Source organism: Pelobates fuscus, chromosome 13 (assembly GCF_036172605.1).
Source record: "Pelobates fuscus isolate aPelFus1 chromosome 13, aPelFus1.pri, whole genome shotgun sequence".
Taxonomy (NCBI): Eukaryota; Metazoa; Chordata; class Amphibia; order Anura; family Pelobatidae; genus Pelobates; species Pelobates fuscus.
In genome coordinates this window covers 61004608-61027243 of record NC_086329.1, presented here as the reverse complement: position 1 = coordinate 61027243, position 22636 = coordinate 61004608, and the positions used below count along the sequence as shown (strand labels likewise).

The 22636-nt window shown below is 41.1% G+C and overlaps 1 protein-coding gene across 1 annotated transcript in view; it reads left to right on the top strand.

Moving 5' to 3' along the window:
• The window catches only part of CRIP2 (cysteine rich protein 2), a 130011-nt gene extending 110240 nt beyond the window's left edge, over positions 1–19771 (top strand). The window contains exons 7-8 of the mRNA XM_063439436.1: positions 15–72; positions 18654–19771. Of these exons, the coding sequence (XP_063295506.1) occupies positions 15–72; positions 18654–18721 (126 nt within the window). The 3' untranslated portion in view covers positions 18722–19771. The remainder of the gene's footprint in view (positions 1–14; positions 73–18653) is intronic.
• The last annotated feature ends 2865 nt before the right edge of the window (positions 19772–22636 follow it).

Sequence of the window (22636 nt, the reverse complement as noted above, 5' to 3'; positions counted from 1 at the left end):
GTTTTTGTTCACAGCATGATGGGCAACCCTACTGCCACAAACCCTGTTATGGAATTCTTTTTGGACCAAAAGGTTAGTTTTTAACTACAACATATGCATGCATGGGACATATCAATTATTGAAGCCAATTATAATAAAAAAAAAAGGAAGATTAGCATTATTGATCCATAGTTTTGATATTTAATATTTCAACAAACATATGAGTTTGCACCAAAGTGTCCCATATAGGTCCTGAAAGTTATTAGTTAATATTATTCAATCTCTTCAGTTGTTTAGATAGTTCAGAGCTATCTTTTTTTTTTTTTTTTTTTTTTTTTTTTTAATTTTCCTGACTGCTTAGTGGTTGGAGATGCTTTCAGCTGCATTTCATTCCTTCTCTCTTTCAAGTATGATTCTGTCATTTAACACACAACAAGGGGAAATTAATTAAACTTCCTCATCAAGTAGCAGAGTTGTGAGAGTATCAGAAGCAGGCCACAGTCCACCATCCACAAACTATAGTTACCCCTATTCCTGCCATCTCTAACCTTGGCAATGGCCCATTAGAGTAAAAGTTCCTGACCCTGTAGGGTTAAAACCACCATCTAGCCACCCAGGTCCCCTCATGCCTCTAAAAATAAAGTAAAATCTTACTTGAATTCAAGCCCGCAGCTGCATAGTTTGTCCATGTTTCCTTTAGACTTGTCCACTGCCTGCTGACATCATCAAAAGTGGTGGCCTGAGCCAATCACAATGCTTCCCCATAGGTTTGGCTGAGACTGACAAGGAGGCAGATCAGGGGCAGAGCCAGCACAATTCAAACACATACCTGGCCAATCAGCATCTCCTCATAAAGATTAATTAAATCAATGAATCTCTAAGAGGAAAGCTCAGTGTCTGCATGCAGAGGGAGGATATACTGAATGTTTGCATGCATTTTAGGCAGGCATGACACACAAAGGATCTCTAAGGAGTGACCAGTGAAGTTATCACTAGGTTATAATGTAAACACTGCATTTTCTCTGAAAAGACAGTGTTTACAGAAAAAAGCCTGAAGGTAATGATTCTACTCACCAGAACAAATTCAATAAGCTGTAGTTGTTCTGGTGACTATAGTGTCCCTTTAAAGTCAAAACTGTTCCCAACGGCTGCTAGTTGTAGCCACTAGGTAGATGGTTTCCCTAACATCATTTTTTTTTTTTTTTTTTTAATTCTTTATTTTTATTGTGCAGGTGAGTACATAACATAGTCAAACGCCACAACAGCGTACATAGAAGTAGACAGGTTAGACTGTGGCATGAGTAATTGCACTTTTTTTTTTTTTTTTTTTAACAAGCTTAATATAACTGATGTGTTCAATTAAGTATTCTAGTCTAAATGAGAAACCGTAATGAAGTACAGGCTAGTGTCTTGTGTTAAACAGGCTGAGTATATGTTAGCATTAGTGCATTACAAGATTGTGTCTTGTGGTAAACAGGCTGGGTACATGCTAGCAGTAGTGTATTGCAGGTATCCTGGAGACCAGCCTATAAGATTATAGGTGTGCGCTTAAGGCACTGATAGCACGTTTTTAAACTAAAAATAAACCAACACTTTTAGATTTAAACATGCCTGGGTTGCCCAGTTAGTGAAGTCTAGCTAGACACAAAATGTGTGAGCGGTTGAGGCAAACACATGTATGAAGCAATGGCAGTGATTTTGCAAGAGGTGCAGTACTGACAGATTAAGTAATGGTACTATACGTTCAGTTAGCATGCAGTGAGCAGTTTGTATATTAAAGGACCACTCTAGGCACCCAGACCACTTCAGCTTAATGAAGTGGTCTGGGTGCCAGGTCCCTCTAGGATTAACCCTTTTTTTTTTTTTTATAAACATAGCAGTTTCAGAGAAACCCCTATGTTTATAATAGGGTTAATCCAGCCTCCAAATCCTCTAGTGGCTGTCTCACTGGTTCCAGCTTATCTGTCGTCTTGTTGTCGGGCGTATCCAAGCCGCCGCTTCTCTCCTCGCCCGTCTGAAGGCCTGTCCCTGGGTGTGGAGCTTTGTACAGAGGTGAGCAAGGAGTCTGTTGAAGAACTCTGTTATATTCTTGGGGGGCTTGTTTAGTGTGCGCTTCGTCTCAGGCTGCTTTGTTGCCGCCATCTTGTTTGGGCCTCGTTGGTTCCGTTTGGTTGTAGTTTGGTCTCGCTGTTTCACTGGGGTTGTTGTCCCCAGTGTGGACCGGGATAACCCCCGCCGGTCCGGAGGGGGGGGGGGGAGGTAGCAGGGCTTTGTTTTTCTCACGTTTGTGAGCGGGCTCCGTGCCGGTGGATCGGCTGCCTCCTCCATGCTCTAGACCCCGCTCAGGTTTAGGCCACGAGGCCGGTTCGGATATTCCCGTGGCGTTTCGGTACGGGATTGGTACCATTCTGCTCCGTGTGGGGTCCCGGTTCGATATCTGAGTAGCTTGTGCTGTGGGCATCATTAGATCGGTTAGAATGAGCGTTTGTGTGCCCTTTGGTGCAGGAGCCCTCAGAGAACACGTCCGTCCATCTTGGCTGTCAGGCCCCGCCCCCCTAACATCATTTTTATTGAGTCAGGTGCAGGTTAAATTATTGTGGCAATTTCACTTGTCAATGTGGCTCACTAAAAATGTTAGATAAGTCTTCCTTGTCTCATTAGCATGCAGCTGGCAGGTGTAAAGTTAACAGATCCTACTCTTCCAGGAGCTTTCTCAACCCCTATCAAGCACCTCGACAATTAACACTCTTTCCTTTCGCCCTAAGGATGTCATAGGTCACTTGAATCCTTATTGTTAGGAGATTATACTGTTGGTGGCAGGAACTCACCACTTCAGTAATGTTTTTTTCTTACATCACGTTAACACAGCACTTAATCCATGAAAAAAAAAAAATGGTTTTGAATTGTGCTCAAACGTCAGCTGCAAGACTTATTTATGAAGATCACATTTTTCAGATTTTAGTATAGCTAATTTTATACAGTTAGTCCTAATGCCAGCTAGCAAATCTACCTCAATTTGTTGTTCTTTTTGGGCTTCTTCTTAATATGAGATCGTCCTTGCAATCCATAGCAGCATTTTAGAAAGTCTAGTGCTCTGTTCATCTAATCCTTTCAGTAGATAAAAGATTGCTTTAAGTTCAGTTATCAAAGTTTATCAGTTTGTTGATCCTAATTATTCATTAAAGGACCACTATTGGCACCCAGACCACTTCAGCTCAATGAAGTGGTCTGGGTGCCAGGTCCAGCTAGGTTTAACCCTTTTTGCTGTAAACATAGCAGTTTCACCTATGTTTACCTATGGGTTAATCCAGCCTCTAGTGGCTGTCTCATTGACAGCCGCTAGAGGTGCTTCCGCGCTTCTCACTGTGATTGCCACGCATGCGCATTCAGTCGATGATGCTGAAAAGGAGGAGGAGAGCTCCCTGCGCCGAGGGAGCCCAGCAGGGGAAAAAGGTAAGGGATTAACCCCTTCCACCCCCTAGAGCCCGGCGGGAGGGGGACCCAGAGGGTGGGGGGGGGGGGGACCTAGAGACCCTGTAGTGCCAGGAAAACGAGTATGTTTTCCAGGCATTATAGTGGTTCTTTAATGAAAAACAATAAAGGGAAACTATACTATTAAGTGATTTAGGGGTTAAAATGCATTATCCTGATGGCTCATTTTTAAAAGGTGCAGATTTCAAGAGAAATACAGATTTATAAATCCCCATAGTAACGCCAAATGGCTGTCAGGCAGACAAATGGTAGTTTCCTGCCTCACTTGCTTTGAACAATGTTTGTGTGTTCCAATGCTTTTCTATAAATAGCATCCGATTGGATACAATTATCAATAATGATGGCTTCCCATGAGGTGTATAAGAGTGAGGATACTCTTAGTTGTGAAAAATGTGAGTGTATTTTATTTTACCCCATTTTATTGCTGAAAAGAGTCTGTAACTATAATATAAAGAGCTTAAGAAACACTTCAATTAAAAAAATTATATTGCATATATTGTTTTTAATGGATTGATCCTTTAAGCAACTAGTTTATCTTAAAATCTACAATATGAACTACCGGTATATATTATTGCTAATACTGTCTCATTATCTCTGAATTTCACATTAAACTGTCTCATTACCTTTGTATTTCACATTACCCTCTGTAATCAAAGTAATGGAAAACATAACTCTAAATTAATACTCTGCTTTATCGATAAAAACTATCCCTATTTCTAAATTATGTATATACTACAAAATCTGCATTTACATCACTCTGGCTCAGTTGTCTCAAAATTATGTCACTTCGATTCACTTTGCCTTATTTGCTTACCAAGTTCCCAATTTAAGTTGGCAAGTTTCCATTAAGTAGGTACATTTTCAATTATTTTGTTATTATTTATTATTTTATTTTTGTTGTGTTTTTTTTGCACTACTAGAGTGATGAGTCAGAAATCTGGGGAACATATGGAATACTTCTCCATCCCCCCTAAAAACAAAAGTATAGCAGGACAGAAAAGTCAGCAGAACATAAATGAATACCTAAAGAAAAGGAAAAGGAGTGGGGGCCCAAGAGGCCAGATGATGAATTTGTAAAGTACATCGGTGTGCATTGGTTTATTTATTTGACACATGTATACCAGTTAAAAAGTACACAAATTTAAGATCTAGCTTCTATTTTCTCCAAGCACTTCTAAGAAATGTGCCAAGGAGAGTTGTTGTAGTTGTTTTTTTTTTAAATATAAAATCCAAAAGTGCACAAAAATGTAAAGAAAAAATGTATGCATCAAATTAAGGTAAACAATTATATGCAAAGCTATTGAGATTAAATTTTCAGACGAGGGAGAGTTGGTTGTGCATGTCTAAATAGATTTGTACCATTAAAAGGTTACCCTGCTTCTGGAATAAATAAAAATAAATGTAGAGCAAGCATGTCAAACTCAAAGGCTAACACTGGCCAAATAAACAAGGTTTAAGTTTGTGAGCCGCAAAAAAAACAAACTTCAGTTTTCATAGAAATGTAGTTCATTTAGAAAAGTACAGTATAAAATAAGTTGCCTAACTGACTCTGGACGTTTTCACGCTTCAAAGAGCGAATTTATATTAAGGAGACATGCATTTGCATATAACCAATGTTTCAGTCCAACTACCTTGACATATTAAAAAAAGTTTGGTAATCGGACTGAAATGGTGAATGTATGTACAAAACAAATTACGTTATCTTTATGTTATCTTGTTGATTTTTAAGTCCTGTTAGTATGTTCTTCACTTTGTCTGAGATCATCAAACTTGGAGGAAAGCATTGGGAGGCTATTGTGCTGCGCGGCCAATCAGCATCTCCATGGGGAGCGTTCAGCTTTTCTATGCAGATCCAATCTAATACACTACCTCCTCCCCCCATTCTAATACACTGCCCACAGATCCAAAACATTGCCCCTAAATCCAATACACTGCCCCCTCCCTCCACTGTAATACACTGCCTCTTAATCTAATACACTGCCCCTACTTACTCCACTGTAATTGAATACACTGCCCCATTCCCACAACTCTAAGTTAATACACTACCCTACCTCCATCCAATTTAATACACTGTCCCTCCCTCCACCAATTTAATACACTACCCTCCTCCCAATTTAACACACTGCCCCCTATTACCACTCTAATACACTGCCTCCTTCCTCCCCCCAAATTAATACTGCCCTCTCCCTCAAATTAATACACTGCCCCCCTCCCCAATTTAATTCACTGGCCCCCTCCCCTAAATTAATACCCCTCGCTCAAATGAATATACTGCCCACTCCCTCCCCCAATTTAACAAATTGCCCCCCTCCTCCCCACTCTAATACACTGCCACACTCCCTCTCCCAATTTAATACACTGGCTCCCTCCCTCAAATTAATACATTGCCCCTTCCATCCCCCAAATTAATACACTGCCCCCTCTCTCCCTCAAATTAATACAATAACTTGTAGTCAAGGTAAACTACTGAGAGAAGTTTCAACATTGCTCTTCTGAGACTCTAGGAAAGGGGTAGGCAACCTTCGGCACTCCAGATGTTGTGGACTACATCCCCCATAATGCTCTTACACCCATAATGCTGGCAAAGCATCATGGGAGGTGTAGTCCAAAACATCTGCAGTGCATGAGGTTGCCTATGCCTGCCCTAGGAGATTGTTACAAACTGCCGTTTGTAACTGGGATTTTATGTCACAAATTGCCCTGTGTCCTTGGCTTATGGAGAATCCTAATTGCCAGCCTCCTTCCTCATGACTATGGCCCCTCTCATCAGACCATGCTAAACCTAAACCCCATGGCGATTTGACTGTGTTTGTGGCATCTGAGTGCTGTTTGGATATATTGAGCGCTCAGATCCAAGCCATCTGGGGATAGGTTGAATGTGGAGGTTCTGTTCAGTATGATAGGAATTATGTATTTTTGTGTATTTTTGCTGTTGTTGTGAATGGAGATATTTTCTGTACCTGGAGATAGTTGGCTTACCACACCCTTTTAAGCCAATTATCTCCAGGATAGTGGAACAGGTTTGGGCTGGAAAGCCATGCTTCAGTTGGTCACAAAGGACTTCGACCTAACTTTTAAACCAATGGAAGGAATTGCCTGATTTTTGAGTATGTTTGTATTTGGAGTATGCGGATTCTGAAAATGTAAATTATGTGAATGTGATGTATATTGTGACAAAATGGCTTTTGTCACTGGGTTTGCATGTGACAAACTGCCCTGCTCCCCTGTCTCTTGGAGGAGCCGGATTGCTAGCCTCTTACTCTGGGATGCTGGCCCGTTAAGTTATGGAACTCTTTTCGGGTACATTTGCACGGACAGCTGGTGAACTTAAACTTTACTCGACGTTATTGAGAACTGTGTTCGTGGGATCTGAGCGCTATTCGCCTATAATATGCGCTCAGATCCAAGCTATCTGGGGATGTGTGGAACATGGGGACTTCGTTCAGCGAAACATGAGTTATTGATTTTAATACAGTTTTGTTAAAAGGTAAAAAGCACATGTTTCTCTCTGCCCGGAGATAATTAGGTTCTCATCAACCACTTAAATTAATTATCTCCAGGATAGAGAGGAGGGGTAAGTTAATTATCTCCAGGATAGAGAGGAGGGGTTACACTCTTCCTGTTGGTGTGTGTAATATTTGTAAAGTACAGTGATTGGTTCTGTATATTCTGTTTCAGTCTTCCACAAGGTCCCATGTGGGAGTGTCCTTGCTGGAAGACCATCATAAAAGGGCTGAGTTTGGCAATCAATAAACACATTCGTTTTACCCCTTCATGAAGTCTCGACTCATGTTTGGGGAATTGGGAGCTATAATCACTACTTCACTCTTTTCAGCTTGGATTTCGGGAGACGCAACAAGGATCAGCGCTGCACGGATCGCAGGATCCTTTACATATACTTTTAAAGTTATGAATATTGTGTAAAACTGTGTATTTTCCTGCCTGTGATAATTACGTTAGCCCATTGTGTTCAGTAATTATATCACCGGCAGAGGGGAGTGTTTGTGTGTAATTGCTGGGAGTGCTTTACTGTAATGTACGTATTTTATTGGTTGTTTTACAAAACCCTGTGGGCGGTACTGTGTGCACAAAATGTGCATTAAAAGCTTCAGTTCTTCTTCAGCCTCAATCTAGAGTCTTGTCTCTTATTGGGGGGAATTGCTATATCACTACAAGGGATTGCTATGCTCTGCATGCTCCCTTGAATAATCACTTCTAAGCTCTTTTAAGAGCTTGTTCCTGCTTCACTCTCTTGGATGAGAGGTTCACCCACTGGAGCCTGGAGCCTTGTCGTAGGTCCAGGGTGGGTAAAAGACGGCAAGACCCCAACCAAGCTATGGCGGTTCGTGGGGTCTGCGGTGGTTGTGGTGTCTGGCGGAGCGCTTGGAGCCCTCTGGAAGCACTTCGAGCATCCAATAACGGAGGTACCCAGTCGGGGTGCCAAGCGATCCGTTACAGAGATAACATCTTGAAGAAAATAAAAAAGTGCTATCCTATGAACTGAACTAGATAGATCTTTGTAGTTTAGCACCAAGATTAAAATCTTCTAAATATATTTTCTGTCTCTTGGAAATTATTGTTTCTGTTGAGAAGTAAGGTACTGATGATTGTATTGGAATCCCAATAGGTATTTAATTCAAATCTAATCTCGAAGAAACAATTATAATCACAAAAAACAATTGTTACTTTGTGATTATAATTGTTTCTTCGAGATTAGATTTGGATTAAATACCTATTGGGGATTCCAAAATGGTAAAAGTGATCAACTTATGCTCTATAGCTATACTCCACCATGTTGCTGCCGATACTATTGTGTTTTGGCTCTATAGATATATGATTATCTCCAACATTCACTATTTGGGACTGTTCCCCTGGCGACCACCAGCGGGCTCTGTTAATATACATCTTGGCCTCCCTTGCTGGAACGCACGACTGAATGGAACGCGGAAGTGTGCGTTCACTTCCGGTTCCGGTTTTTGGCTGACACTGGACGCGGGAATTTCGATTGCAATCAAAGTAAGAAAAAGTCAGCTGGATGTGATTAACCACTACACCAGTGAAGGAAGGAATCCAGGAGGATGCCCAGGTCGCCACCAATCAACTTAATTTTTAAACTTTTAATTTTGGTCCCTGAGAAAGTTCTATACTGTGAACGAAACGCGTAGGACCTCATTTTAAGTTTAGATTTTCTTTTTGTTGCTGGGTGAAGATTCATCCTTAATAAAGCTGTTTTATATTTTTTTCACCATCCTGGGAGTCCTGTTTTCCATCCATTCTTTTGGAGGAAGATAATAGCCCCCCCCAATACTACCAGGGCAGGCACCCTAGAGCGCTATTTCTCGTCTAATCTTGTGAGTGCATTTCATGAACATTAACTCACTATTTGATACTGATTTGCACTATGTATATTTATGTTTTTTAATTTTAGGTTTCTCAGCCGTATCCCAAATGTTTCTGGTTGTTCTATATTTTGCTGTGTAAAGGTCATTCATTCTGGGTAATGACCTGGGAGGCTGTTCTATTTGAATATTAAGATAATTACATTTTTCACTTGTATACACTATTCACTAAGTGGTGATATAGGAATATATATATATATATATATATATATATATATATATATATATATATTCTTTTTACAAGTCAAACATAGCCCTGGCCAAGCAGCATCTCATCATAGAGATTAATTGCATTAATGAATCTCTATGAGGAAAGCTCAGTGTCTGCATGCAGAGGGTGGAGACACTGAATGGCAGTGCTGCTCACTGTGCAGCACTGCCCCAGGAAGCAACTCTAGCAGCCATCTGAGGAGTGGCCAGTGGAGTTATCACTAGGCTGCAATGTAAACACTGAATTTTTTCTGAAAATACAGTGTTTACAGCAAAAAGCCTTAAGGGAATAATTCTACTCACCAGAACAAATGCAAAAAGCTGTAGTTGTGCTGATAACTATAGTGTCCTTTTAATGTAGTATGCGTGGTTTCACATACAACCGTATAGGATGACTAAATGACAACCATATCAGATCTGATTACTAGCTTGTCCCAAAACAGGCTGTAGTAATCAAAAAGGCATCTCTCATAATTCACACGTGGTATAAGCAGAAAGTGTGGAAAGATAGAAGCCCGCTGAAACATCAATTTTTCCGGCTATGATTTTGTGAGAATGAGAGGTTTTAAATTTCTTGGTTGCGTCTGAAGAAAACAAAAATTTGAAATCACTTCAAGTTGAACGGCAGAAAAAGTAAAGATGGAAAAGTTGAACATGATAGCCTCAAGTATATTTTTAACTTAAAAAAAAAACATCTTGACCATGGAAATGCAACTTCACTGGAAACTGCATAACAGAACACAATTGGGAAAATCACTTACCGGTATATACGTTGTGATAACCTTTTTTTTTTCATATTATACACGGTTTTCTTTTAAATACTGAAAAAACAGCTATTGTCATCAAACTCCAGTTCATTCAGGGCACAGCTAGTGAACATTATGAACTATTTCTGGATCCCTGATACAAGGGGATATAACATGCAGAGATTCAGTTCCAGAATCGATGTGTGTATTTTTACATTTTATTTTTCAGACCTCAAAAATATATTATTTGTTAAATATCGGTGATAATCAAATTAATATTATGATATTAATTCTGGGAAGTGACCCTTCCCCTTTAATCAATGCTTCTATCTGAGTAATACATATCTCCTTATGTGTATATTTGTCTTCCAGCTGTGTGACCTCATTCTGCTTCATGTTTTTCTGTAAACCTACAGCATTTACATGCTACTGCAGTATGGTTGAATTAATTTGTGACATAGTAAAGCCATTCATTTAAAGGATCGTTCTTTATGATTCTGACTATTGGGTCTATTCATCTAGTCAACCCTGCTGGTATTATTAACTCCTCAAAGACTCATCAGACAACTTCTGCAGTTCTACCTTTCCCTGCATTATTTGCTTTAGCTATATTAATCCATATAGTTTTGACCCAGTTGTTTTGACTTCATTGCGGGGATGATTATGAGGGAGGAACTCTTATCTGGTATCTTCCTTGTGTTTTAGTCTTCTCTATTGCTCTCTTGAGACCATGTGAATATTTCCATATACATTTTATCGCAAAAACGTGTATGAATCCTGAAACATTTCACAATTAGAGCTCCAATCCATTCCAGGGTTCTGTTTTAAATACCACCTCTATAGCTAGGGATTGCAGTTCTGTGCTGAAGTTACAGTGAACACAATATATGAATTCTTAATGAGAGGCTAGGTGAGATGGTTGTTCTGGTTCTGCACTGTATATATGAATTCTGCACTCCTGAGTCTGCAACTGTAATACATCACCACCATCTAAAAAGAGAAAAAAGTGATAAAAAGTGGCGCTAGTAATAAGGTTAAGAACCGTGGAATCAATCACTAAATGCCACAAAGTACAGACAAAAACTACAACAATAGGAGTTTCAGCGCTCTACAAACACACAGTATAAGTGCACAGTGTTTTAAAAGTGCAGTAAACAAGAAGTACATACACTTGAAAATGGATTTATCCACAGAGATACCTATAAGACATAAAGGCTCACATAGGGCAATGTAGTCTGTCTGATATTCACACTGTGTTAATATACAAGTAGCATCCTACTCACATGTAAATGAAGGCATCCTGACGAAACGCGTTGTGACTATACTAAGAATTTTTCTTGTGTACAGCTTGCTGTGTCTCTATATGTAAGGAATGTTATTTATGCTTGGAATAAATGTTTGAATACTACTTTATTTTTTTTTAAATTCTTTATTTTTCACGTGCTGCTTTTGACAAAAGGTGAAACCTTTACATTCCGTATAAGCATTGAGATATATTGACATTTGCAGATACTTTATACAGTGGTAATATTCCTAGCACGCATTTTATATTTATGGGGTGAAACTGGTTGTTTGATCAGATGCTAAGTGGTGGCATGTGTGTACTGTCTATGTGTCGTGCGCCCGGCCGGGCTGTTTGTCCTCTTTACTTTAGCATAGTAAAGGATTTATGTGTCTGCTGTTAGGGTAGGAATCATGTGTCTGCGTCTGTGTAATTCGTTTGAGGGTATACTCGGCTGGAGGTGTCTAGTGTGTGGGGGGTTGCCTACTTTGGGGTCCCATCTCCTGTCGGGGTACCGTGAGGGTGAATGGAGTGCGTCTCTGGAGTTGCTCCAGTGCCCTTGTGTGTGGAGCCTGAGAGTGTGCAGGCATGCATTTGATCTATATATGTCGTGGAGCAGAAAATATTATAACTTTGTGGGTCAAGAATTGAGCCAAGCTAACACATAATAAGGCAGATTGAATCAAAACAAAACAGACAAATCGATAACTTGTAAGCGATATGCTTATAACTTAAAGTCCTCACTCAACCGTTGTGGTACATCTTCATATTGGTTAACATAGTTCTTTCAGGTTGGGGCCGCTGGGTGTTCGTTACCTCTTGGGGTAAAGGGCACCGATCTTTCCTGGTCCCAGGCGTGTGAGCTTGAGGTAGTTGCTGTGTCCGTGTCCGTCGCGCTTGTAAGTAAACGGTTGCGTCTTTCAGCGTGGACAGTCTCTTAGTGCTCCCGTCTTTGGTGACTAGCAGAGTGCGCGGCAGTGCCCATCGGTATTCAATGCCCACATTGGCTAGTCGCAGGGCCCATCAATCGGCGCCATATTGTGGTGTGGGTGATGTCTTGGTAGAAGGTTAGTTGTGCGGTTTAAAGTTGAGCGAGTTTTGCCTCGGACCGCGGTCATCACTTGGATCTTATCAGTAGTCAAGTGGCATCGAACTATATCACCCTGCGGGGCTCCTGGTGGTACTTGCCACGGCTTTGGGATACGGAAGACACCTTCAAAAGTGAGCTTCTTTGCTTGTGTGTGGCATGATGGTAGTGGTTAGCCGCATGATGGGGTAGTTACGTTAGGTCTACAGAGTCGGGAATGCCCCTTATCTTAATATTTACCCGCCTGTGGCGGTCTTCCGCCTGGTCCGCTCTAGTTAGAAGCGTAGTCTGGGAAGTTTGTAGTTGGTGTAGGGCTTCTTTCAGGCCTTGTACCTCCTGTCTTAGATCCAGGATGTCTTCTTCGGAGGCCTGTGTGCGTGCCATAACTGCCGTGATTTCGGTCTTAAGGAGATCCAAGTCTGCGGCATGCAGCTGCCTCATTTCGTGTAACAGGTCTGCTATGTCCTGTTTTGTGGCTGGGGTTAGGTTGGGTTCCGGTGCCTGCTCCGCCGTGTGCGGTTTGGTATGTATGGTGTCTATGGGCCTCTCTTCAGGTCCCTCATGGTCGCTCGGGTCTATATCCTCGGGCCTATATCCTGAGTGTCCTTGTTGGTGCTTAGTGGTGTCTTTTGGGTTTTTCTGCCCATGGCTTCGGTGGCCCGTGGAAGGTGCGAGGTCTGGTATGGAGGGGAGTATAGGTATGTCTCTGGCCACTCCGGTATTTCCCGTGTGTTGCGATGCTCGGGGTCTGCCCCAGTCCTCCGTTGGCTTTTCCTGCCGGATTGTGGGAATAAAAAAGGCATCTAGTTGTAGCTCCCCTCCGGGTGTATCGAGGTGGATGGTTTGCGCCTTCGGTGGTATATTTAGAGTATTGTTTTATCTCGTCTTTTGTTCTCCTTTGCTGGAGCTTTAGTCTGTTGCGCCCATTCCATTTGAATGCTATGCTCCGCCCCTGAATACTACTTTTAACCCCTGTTTATCATTCCATACTATATATGAGCACTGGGGGAGAACACAGGAGCTGATGAATATCCCTTCCATCCTACCTATGCTTATTTACCTGAGCCAGTTTTATTTACAGGCTCATTTACATGTTAGTAGGATGCTACTTGTATATTAACACAATGTGAATATCAGACAGATTATATTGACTTATGTGAGCCTTTATGTCTTATAGGTATCTCTGTGGATAAATCTATTTTTAAGTGTATGTACTGCACTTTTAGTTTACTGCACTTTTAAAACACTGTGCACTTATACTGTGTGTTTGTAGAGCGCTGAACGTCCTATTGTTGTAGTTTGTATCACCATCATCTACATCACAATGAATCCGGTAGATGATGGAAATTACATAACATCATCTAAATTGTCCTACTTCATCATCTCCATTTGTTGTAGTTTAGGTCAGAGGATTGTCCATACCATATCTAATATCCAGGCTCAGACCAAGGTGTAACATAACTTCTGCAGTGCTCGAGTCCTGCAGAAACGCATGGGAACGGCATTCCTGCCCTTTTTCCAAAGTAGGAACGCAGTTCCCTCTAGTAGTCCTGCAGGACCTGCCCTGCTACCTGCACACGGGGACCCAGCGCACTCTATGTTCCCTCTTCAGCTGCTCTGTGTCTCACATTCTAGTAAGGAGCGTGCTAAAAGCCTGGGCAAATTGATCCTTTCGGTGATCATTCTCCTCTTTCTCTCACAAGCTGCTATGTGCTGACACAATTCTGCAGGATCTATGGCCATGTCGTAATGTAAGGATTACAAGTTGATCCAGCACGAAGTACTGTATCACACCTAGGACTAATGATAACGTATAACCGAACCTAAGAATGGCTGGACTTAACGTCTCCAAGAATAGTCAAAATACTTGCCGAGGTCAGGGAAACAGAATCAGACATAAAGATGAGGGAAAGCCAAAAGTCAAGGATACCAGATATCAGGGAAGTCAAAACAAAGCCAAAGTCAAATACCAGAAATTCAAGATCAGGAACACACTCTCGGATAACCATATGCATGAAACCACTGTCTGCAGGAACCAACTGAAAATGGATTAATGGCAAAGGAACGGGTGTGGCAACATAAAACAAACATTTAAAGGAATCCATGAGGAATGAACCCAGAAAACCCAGCATAAAGAAAACTAGACACAGAATAGAAAACCAGAAAAACTAAACAAGAATTGTAAAAAGAGTACTGGATACCAAAAACCAAGGCCAGACATCTCCGCAGAACAGCATGTGACACTATAAGTGGCTCTGGTAAATGTGAGTAGTTCTATGGAAAAAATCTTGCCATTTATATATTTTATAGGCGGTATTATACTATGCAAGCATCTGTTTTCAATGGCGATCTGAACTAACCATCTCCTAGTGAGAAGATCTATATAGAAGTATGTATTGCTCAAATTATATGTGCACTCCCCACCTTGTGTGTTTTATTGTTATACTTTTTATTTTTGCAAAAGTAGGTGGTCAGTGGCACTGGGGATAGAAACATAGAAACATAGAATGTGACGGCAGATAAGAACCATTCGGCCCATCTAGTCTGCCCAGTTTTCTAAATACTTTCATTAGTCCCTGGCATTATCTTATAGTTAGGATAGCCTTATGCCTATCCCACGCATGCTTAAACTCCTTTACTGTGTTAACCTCTACCACTTCAGCTGGAAGGCTATTCCATGCATCCACTACCCTCTCAGTAAAGTAATACTTCCTGATATTATTTTTTTTTTTTTTAAATTGTTTATTTTTATCGTGCAGGGTGTTACATCATTTGGAACTGCGCCACAACAGCGTACATGCAGACATACATGATAAACAGCGGCATAGGAACTTGCACTTTTTTTTTGTTAATATAAGTTTAAGCTGAGCAACGTTGGCACAACACGTGATTGAGGCATGGAGTCAGCAGCGCTAGGATAGGTGGGTGAAATGCTCACGGGGAGCCTTCCTGATTAGATAGAAACGCTGTGCACTGTGTGCCTATGTCCCATGTGTTCTGCCTCTTTAACGAAATATATAAAAGGAGCGAATGAGTACTAAGCGACTGTTAAGTACACCTTGTGAAAGGTAAAATCTTGTGTTTACCCAAGCTGTAGTGATGTCGGTGTGTGTACCCCCTCTTGAGTTAGTTCCGAAGTGTAGGTAGGCGCTGTCATGCAATATCGGGGGGGGGGGGAGAAGACGTAGTAGTAAGATAGCTATACTCTGGGCGGAACTATGAGGCTCCACAAGGCCTTCCCTCTCTGTGTGTTTGGTGCAAGCAGTATAGAGGCGAGGGAGGCTTGTGGCCCTGTCGCATAAGGTGTTGTGAGCTAGGCAGTGTCATATGAGTCGAAAATAACTACTGTTGTACGTGAGAGAGTTGTAACAGAAACATTCTAAAGTAACTTCAAATAAAATTTAAATCAACTGGTTTTAGGAGAGGTTAAGTCTCTGTGGCATAGGTTCTTGACTGGCAACTCCAAGTCCTGTTCCTGTGTTCAGGTCCCTTCCTCGGACGTTGATGGAGCATGTGCGGATCTGGGAGTAAATTCTTTTATTCCCACTGGGTTTAGTCGAGACACGGACGCTGTGGTCGATGTGGTCTGGGTGAGTAGGCCTATCTTGTGGAGGACGTCTTCCAATTCCAGCGGAGTGCTTATGCGTCGAGTTTCTCCCTGGACGGTAAGGGTCAGGGATCTTGGTGGGCCCCAGCGATAGGGAATGTCTTTTGCTCGCATGAGCTGAAGGAGGGGGCGCAGAGATCGGCGCCAGGCCAAGGTGTTTTTGGTCAGGTCTGGGAACAGTTGCAAGGTAGCTCCCTCAAACTGCAGCGCATTTTGGCCTTTAACAGCCGACAGAAGTGAGGCTCGGTCTTGTATAGACTGAAATCGGACAATAACATCCGGCGTGGATATCTGTGGCGCGGTCGCAGGTTTAGGGATGCGGAATATCCCATCTAATTTCACCGCCCTGGCCTGTTTAGGCGGTAGGTTGGCGGCAAGAAATCGTCGTAGAAAGTGAGGTAAATCCGTTTGGCTCACCGCCTCAGGCACTCCCCGAACCTTAAGATTGTGCCTCCTCCGCTGATCTTCCAGGGCATCCACCCTTTCCGCAGTTGCCTTCTGCTGCTGCTGGAGTTCCTTTAGCTGCTTCTCCACACCGGAGAGCTTGGTGTCTTGTTTGCTGTGGGAGGCCTCCAGGTCCGCGATTTTTCCCTGTGCGCCCTCCACCGCTTTCTGGAAGTGGGCCATGTCGCTGGCTAAGTTAGCACGGAGCTCTGTCAGCATTTTCTTTAGTAGTGATGCCGTGACAGGGTCGCTGTCTTCTGTCGGAGGTAGCCGGGATCCCGTCTGTATACCGGGTATGGTTCCCTCACTTGTGTCCAGTAGGTTTTCCGATGAACACGAGGAGCCCCCATCGAGGTGCGCCATGCTGTCCCATGCGGCCCTCTGGGAGTTACGGAACAATTCTCCGATGTCCCGGGCTGGCAAGCCCTTGTCTGATCTGGGTTTTTTGTTTTTCCGGCCCATTTCAGTTTCCCCGAGGTGGGTAAGTATTTTCCGTTGGTTTTGCGGGTGTTTTGCCCGTGTTTGTAGCTTTGTTCGGATATCTCTCACGGAGCTCGTGGGATCTGCGGCCATTCAGGTCGACAGCTAACTCCGCCCCCCCTGATATTATTTTTAAACCTTTGTCCCTCTAATTTTAGACTATGTCCTCTGGTTGTGGTAGTTTTTCTTCTTTTAAATATAGTCTCCTCCTTTACTGTGTTGATTCCCTTTATGTATTTAAATGTTTCTATCATATCCCCCCTGTCTCGTCTTTCCTCCAAGCTATACATGTTAAGATCCTTTAACCTTTCCTGGTAAGTTTTATCCTGCAATCCATGAACCAGTTTAGTAGCCCTTCTTTGAACTCTCTCTAAGGTATCAATATCCTTCTGAAGATATGGTCTCCAGTACTGTGTACAGTACTCCAAGTGAGGTCTCACCAGTGTTCTGTACAATGGCATGAGCACTTCCCTCTTTCTACTGCTAATACCTCTCCCTATACAACCAAGCATTCTGCTAGCATTTCCTGCTGCTCTATTACATTGTCTGCCTACCTTTAAGTCCTCAGAAATAATCACCCCTAAATCCCTTTCCTCAGATGTTGAGGTTAGGACTCTATCAAATATTATGTACTCTGCCCTTGGGTTTTTACGTCCAAGATGCATTATCTTGCACTTATCCACATTAAATGTCAGTTGCCACAACTCTGACCATTTTTCTAGTTTACCTAAATCATTTGCCATTTGGCTTATCCCTCCTGGAACATCAACCCTGTTACATATCTTAGTATCATCCGCAAAAAGACACACCTTACCATCAAGACCTTCTGCAATATCACTAATAAAAATATTAAAGAGAATGGGTCCAAGTACAGATCCCTGAGGTACCCCACTGGTGACAAGCCCAAGCTTCGAATATACTCCATTGACTACAACCCTCTGTTGCCTGTCACTCAGCCACTGCCTTACCCATTCAACAATATTGGAATCCAAACTCAAAGATTGCAGTTTATTGATAAGCCTTCTATGTGCAACAGTGTCAAAAGCCTTACTGAAATCTAGGTAAGCAATGTCTACTGCACCACCCTGATCTATATTTTTAGTTACCCAATCAAAAAAATCAATAAGATTAGTTTGGCATGATCTCCCTGAAGTAAACCCATGTTGTCTCTGATCTTGAAATCCATGTGTTTTTAGATGTTCAACAATCCTATCCTTTAACATGGTTTCCATCACTTTCCCCACTACTGAAGTAAGGCTTACTGGCCTATAGTTGCCCGACTCCTCCCTATTACCTTTCTTGTGAATGGGCACAACATTCGCTAACTTCCAATCTTCTGGGACTACTCCTGTTAATAATGATTGGTTAAATAAATCTGTTAATGGTTTTGCTAGTACACCACTAAGCTCTTTTAATAGCTTTGGGTGTATTCCATCAGGTCCCATTGACTTATTTGTCTTTACTTTTGACAGTTGAAATAGAACCTCTTCTTCTGTAAACTCACGTGTAATAAATGACTCATTTATCCTTTTTTTTAACAGAGGTCCCTTTCCTTCATTTTCAGCTGTAAATACCGAACAAAAATATTCATTGAGGCAGTCAGCTAGACCTTTATCCTCATCTACATACCTTCCTTCTTTTGTTTTTAATCTAACTAATCCTTGTTTTACTTTTCTTTTCTCATTTATGTATCTAAAAAAAGTTTTGTCCCCCTTTATATTGTGCTATTATATATACTAGCGCCTAAGCACACCTTATTTCTTTTTTGTTTGGTAAATAGATTGCAATGCATCAACAAGTAGATGGACAGCTCTATGAGTATGCTCTGTCTGTACAAGGATGTGGATATAGAGATACATGGCTGGATTAGAATGCAATTCTTTGAACTCCTGGTTACATTTGTTTTCAATTTTTTGGTCTATTCTAGGTGTGAACACAGGATGCGTGGGAAGCTACATCTATGACAAAGACCCTGAATCTAAGGCCCAGCCTTAAGGGAGAAATTATACCTTTTACAGCTTCTGAAGATCTCATTTTGTTATTCACAATGTCCATGCTATTTGTAGATCTTACTAATATGTATGTTAGAGATGCAGTAGCTTAGATTATCTCTGTGTAGTTTGAACAATTTAAGCAGCTGTGTTATGTACTCAACGTAGTCTACTGCTAACGTTTGTATGGTTTGGTCACAAATGTTACGCTTGTAATACATTTCTAATAATGTTTTTTTTGTTGTTGTTTTTTTAAAGTTGTATATCTAATATGTTAAAATGTACCACTTTTTGTAAAGAAAAAAAAAATTGCACCAATTTAACTTTACCCTCTACAAAAGCAAACACAATGGTCATCAAAGCCTGAAAAACACATTTCTAAATTACACAAAATTGTGCAAATGTTTTCTTAGTTGTTAATGCATAGGAGTTATTAGTCTTAAAGGTTTCAGTATTTCAGAAAGTGTTACCTGTTATACATTCTCAAAACTATTGGTTGAACAGAAAATCACATTGCTACCCTGCCGGCACAGAAAATGTTCTGGAATTTGGACTTTGAAACATTTTCTAAACATTCCAGGTAAGGCAAATAGATCTGGATATGTTAATCATCAAAAAATGTATTAATCATTTTTGTGTTAAGTATTAAAAGAAAAGTTGTTTTCTTTTATCTGTGAATGAGGATTTCAGTATTATGATATCTCTTAACAGTGTCAGAGTTAACAATTTCCAAAATTCTCACTTCGGGCTTATGGTGAAAGTTTTTCTAAATCACTGTTTAAATTTTTACGAAAGCAGAACATGATCTTGTACTGCGGTTATAAAATAATTTTATTTTCATTTAAATACTTTATGAAATTATATATAATTGTAGAGTTTACTAATGCCAAAATTTAACAGTGCCCAAAGTTGATTCACGGTGAAAATTTCTGTATTTACCCTAAAGCTATAATCCAGTAGGTCCATGGTTGAAAGAAAACTGTTCGACTTTTTGAATTGTTAATATCTTTAATTCTTAAACTGCAAATAAACTAATACCTGCAATATATATTGACTCCACTCATCCTCTAATATTATGACTGACTGTAGTGTTATCTGTCAATTTGCACATATGAAAGGGTTCCTTTAAAGTTATTTGTGTTGACTTATAAATTGCTTACAATCATTCTCATCCCTAGCTCACACTGTTTTAACTCTTTCGGGGCTGCATCTAAGAGCAGCAACAATGAAAAGATCTTAGCTGAAACACTGTAGGGGAAGCTTACACATATTTTAACGATTTGCGGTTCTATGTAGGAGTATATCAGACAAAATATTTTACCGGTTGCAGTCTAACGTCACATATTCTGATTTCCTAGTCACCGCTAGATGTCGCTATTGTTCAATTTACAAAAAATGGTGCGCTGAACGTTTAATTCTGACAAAGAATTCAACAGAATATTAGTGCAGAGCGATTCTGAATTTAATTTTAGTGATGAAGATGATTATAACCCCAGTAAATCAAGTAATTCAAGTAATTTGGATTCAAGTGACACAGAAAATTAAAAATTTGGCGATGAAAATGAAAACGTTGTGGATGAAAACACAATATTTGAGTATAAAGAGCTACCTGCTGAAAATGTGCAAAAAAAAAAAAATATTGGGAAAGTTACCTCAGTAATGGTCCTAATTTTCCAAGACACCTTTTTACAGATCCCAGACCAGGAATCGAAATCCAAAATGGCACGTGTGGAAACGATATTGTTTATTTTTAGTCAGTTTTTTACTGACCAGCTACTGAATCAAATTGTCAAAGAAACAAACAGATATGCAATAGAAAAAATAAAAAAATGGACTTCTCTGCCTCAATATTTAATTTGGAAAAAGCCTTTCTGGGCGTTATAATAAATATGGCTCTCAATTCAAAATCAGAGTTGATTGGCTCAATTGCAAGCCCTTCTTTACTGATGTGTTTTCTAGAACTAGATTCTTACACGTTTTCTGGATGCTCCTGTGACAAACTCCCCTTTTCATATGAGTTTCCCACGAGCTCCTGGAGGAGCCTAGAAATATATACAAAAGTCTGTGTGATGGAGGCGCTTCAAATATCAATAGTAACAATAGTAAAAGTTATAGGGGTCTATTCCGATATTGAAAAGATTTTAGATATTCTAACTGACAACCATAATTAAATTAAATACTGGATCTATTCCAGGTATTTTGAAGACTGTTCCTTTGAGCTTAGAGGGTTTAAAGCATTTTTGATTTTTTTTTCAAAGTATGCCCTGCATGAGTTGTGGTCTTGACAGCTTTCTTTGGGTCTGCGGGAAGAAGTTTGTTTGTTTGTTTTCCATGAGCCACAGACAGAATGACGTGACGTGATGTTGCACGCACGCCCGCCTGCAGCCGGAAGTGAGGTGTGGAGGTAGCCTAGGTAGAGGCGCTGGTTAATGCCGGAGCGAATGCTGAGGATGAGCAAACACTAGGCTGTTACACTACGAGGCTAGGCGGACCCACTGCTAATAACTATGATGGGGGACATACCAATGAGATGCGGTGAGGACTTGACTATCAGCTACCCGATTGGATCATAGAGACGCGAGTGGGCCTTCCTTATGGCGGCTTTCCTGCAAAGCACCATTCTCCCTCAAGAGTGAGCGAAGTGCGGCTAGAGGTGCCTGGAGTGCACTGGATCAGCTAACAAGTCTCCAAACGGCTGCTAAATCGATACAATAAAGGCTTGCTGCAGTAGGCCCTTATCCTGACTTTAATTGGGGAAGTACATCGTCGCAAGGTGAAGTATAATATATTTATTTGTATCTGAAGCTGTACTATAAAAAGGATCCTTTTTCGCCTAAAGATAAATTGATATTTGTGTACTGGATTATGGAAGGGGCGCACATTAAACTGTGTGTAATTTAATATATGAGAGTCGGTTGAGGTGTGCCGAAACCGACGTGAGGTTAGGCCTGCAAAAGAGGGCCCACCCAGGTATAAAGATATATGAAGAGGGTGTGGTGGGAGTGAATTTCCGAAATCGTCGCAGACAGGTGAGTAGGGGGATTAGCTGGGTTTAAATAGGCATAAAATCCCTCCCACAACTTCAGGCATACGCCTTCTATTTGTGTACGGGATTATGGAAGGGGCGCACATTAAACTGTGTGTAATTTAATATATGAGAGTCGGTTGAGGTGTGCCGAAACCGACGTGAGGTTAGGCCTGCAAAAGAGGGCCAAAAAGTGTGTGACATTTATTAGACATAACAAATCATTTAGACATATTATAGAAAGCGAGCCTGATTTCTTTCTGGATTTGGAATGTACTGGTTGTATGCCGAGGACTTCCAGCGACCCATCTTCTCTACAAGACGAGTTGGAGCTGGACGACTTGAGGCTGCTGTGGCGGCCCTGACACGGAATGGATGTCCCGAGAAGGAATTTGGATTGAGGCCAAGACTAACGAACAAGGAGCTAATGTATAGCATGAACTGTTTGAGAGATGTGGCAAAAATTGTACGAGCAACCATTATAATCGGAACGCATTTAGTATCTTGAACCACATACAATACTTACACGTATCGTAAGCCGTAGAGTACGTTTGCTTAGTATTAGTAGGCAAATCTTACCTGCATAGACTCTAACTTCAGGCATGATCGATACCTTTTTTGACCTGCAGAGGAAATCTGTTCTTTTATCTCAACCGTTATGTTTAAGCAAGGTCCAACTTCAGGATTTCGGAAGTGGCTAAAGCGGAGGATACTGCAGGGGACTTGAGACGTCAGGGTTAGCGTTTATTAAAGATAATACGATACCTGGAGCTAGTTCTTGTAGCATGCTGTGAGGAGGAAGGAAACGTAATAAGTTTAAGTTATGCAAAACTCAGAAGCCCGTTGAGCTTTCTCGTGTAGTAGAGCTGCTAGCTAATGGGTACCAATAGGTGA